The sequence below is a fragment of the Myotis brandtii genome, unplaced genomic scaffold (genome assembly GCF_000412655.1).
Source record: "Myotis brandtii unplaced genomic scaffold, ASM41265v1 scaffold1077, whole genome shotgun sequence".
In the NCBI taxonomy this organism is placed as follows: domain Eukaryota; kingdom Metazoa; phylum Chordata; class Mammalia; order Chiroptera; family Vespertilionidae; genus Myotis; species Myotis brandtii.
In genome coordinates this window covers 115,080-116,910 of record NW_005353666.1, presented here as the reverse complement: position 1 = coordinate 116,910, position 1,831 = coordinate 115,080, and the positions used below count along the sequence as shown (strand labels likewise).

Below are 1,831 nucleotides of genomic sequence, written 5' to 3'. Positions count from 1 at the left end.
GGTCTGGTTATGCCTGGTTATGAAACTCATTAACAAGCTGCTCCACAAGTTTTTAGGACAACAGAGCCGCTCGGGCCAGAGTGGAGCTCCAAGTGCTTAAGGAGCTGGTGGAGAGTGAAGGGCACGCACGCCCCAGGCACAGACCCACTCGAGAGTGCACCTCCCGCTAGGCTGCCCGCCCCAGGGCAGGAGAAGGACGGTTCCCTGGGGTCTGGGAGCTCCAGGACCCACCCTGACTGCAGGGAAACCCGATCCCTGGCTGTGCAGGCAGCAGGGGGTACGTAGCAGGCTGGGGAGAGGCCTGCCAAGGTCCAGCTGAACCAGGCCCAGGAGCCTACAGGGTCCTCACAGCCCCCACTCCCCAGCTCTGGTTCCCTGTGCTGCAGAGCAGCTGCTGGTCTGCCCTGGCTGCCAGGAGAACCGAATGCGGGGCAGGAAGGCCTAGGTCCCTTGTAAAGGCATTTCTTTCCTAGACGAGGTGCCAGGCGGGTCCCCCCCCCCCACGCAAGCCTGGTACCCCCGGCCTCCGCATGCACCCACCCCACGGGTGACAACGTCAGACAGCCTGTGCACATCACATGGGTGTTTGCAAACACACGAGCTCTGGGAAGAGGCCAAGTGCCCCAACTTCAGAGAAGAATTAGCACTTTCCACTGAGATGCTGCCCCAGCAGAGAACTGGCTCACAGCGGCCAACACACCAACGCCAACACCCCATGCTGCCCTCTGTTCCTCCCTTCCTTCCTCCCCCCTTTCCCTCACTGACTTCCTGACCCCTGGCCTGTCTCCAAAATCCTCCCTGATTAAGAAGGGCAGCTTCCCATAGCGGAAGTTAAAATGTCTGAGTTGACCCCAACCCCGAGACCAGCTGACTGAAGTTCTGGCAGGTCTCCAGGGCTCCCCAGACTCGGTCTCCCCGCAGAACCCCTTTCTAGTGCTAACAGCCTGGATCCCGGCGCACAGAACGCCCCTCCGCTCCCTGGGAAGGGAGTAAGCTGAGGGGAGCAGCCCTCGGACCCTGGACCCACCTTCGGTGCAGTACTGGCCCCTCCAGCCAGGGTTGCACACCTTCTCGCCCCGCTCCCCACAGGTGAAGTGGCCGAAGGCATCATCCCGGGGGCGGCAGAAGACTGAGCAGCCCTCCCCGTAGTAGTGCTCGTCGCACACGAAGCGATAGGAGTACTTGAGGTCAGCACGGCCGCTGCTGTGCAGGTCCTGGGACCACTCCTCACCCACCGTCAGGTGCCTCTGTGTGGCCAGCCGGCTGATGAGCCGCTCGGGGTTTTCTGCGGGAGAGGTGCCTGTGAGTGCTGACTGCACCTGGAGGCTGGACAGGGCAGGGAGGACCACCCTGCAGGGGGGGGACGGAGACCCGCTGCCCGGTGGCTCTGTGCAGAGTAAGGGTCCAGGACTCAGCCACAGGCACAGGGGTTCACAGAGTGCTGGGGCTTGGGGGGTTGTGTTTACCTGTGGCGAGGTCGTCGGGAGAATCTGTGTGCAGAGCTTCGATGATCAGAGAGAAGGTGCCCTGGGAGAAGCGGGGAGACAAGGAAAACTAGAACCTTCTCTTAAACACTGAGCTTTGGGGACACATCAGGGAGGCCTGTGGCTGCTAGCGACCTGGGTGGTGTTTTCACTTTCCTCAAGGAAATGGAAGAACTTTTTAAAGAGTGATTTCCTGGCGTGTTTTTTCAGCCTGTTAGTACAGGATATCACTTAAAAAAAAAAAAGGAAAAAAAAGACTGCGCGCAGCAGGCGGGGCTGTCCTGGTCTGCAGGCGGTGGACCCACGCGGAGGGCCTGGGGTGCCACGCGCAAGGCTGGCCGCGACCA

General features: G+C 61.0%; 1 protein-coding gene across 1 annotated transcript in view; it reads right to left on the bottom strand.

The window, feature by feature from the left end:
• Positions 1 to 1,831, bottom strand: part of DLL1 (delta-like 1 (Drosophila)) — a 16,728-nt gene that overhangs the window by 4,828 nt on the left and 10,069 nt on the right. The window contains exons 2-3 of the mRNA XM_014542337.1: positions 1,467 to 1,554; positions 1,028 to 1,285 (exon numbers count right to left, since the gene is read on the bottom strand). Coding sequence (XP_014397823.1) covers positions 1,028 to 1,285; positions 1,467 to 1,554 — 346 coding nt within the window. The remainder of the gene's footprint in view (positions 1 to 1,027; positions 1,286 to 1,466; positions 1,555 to 1,831) is intronic.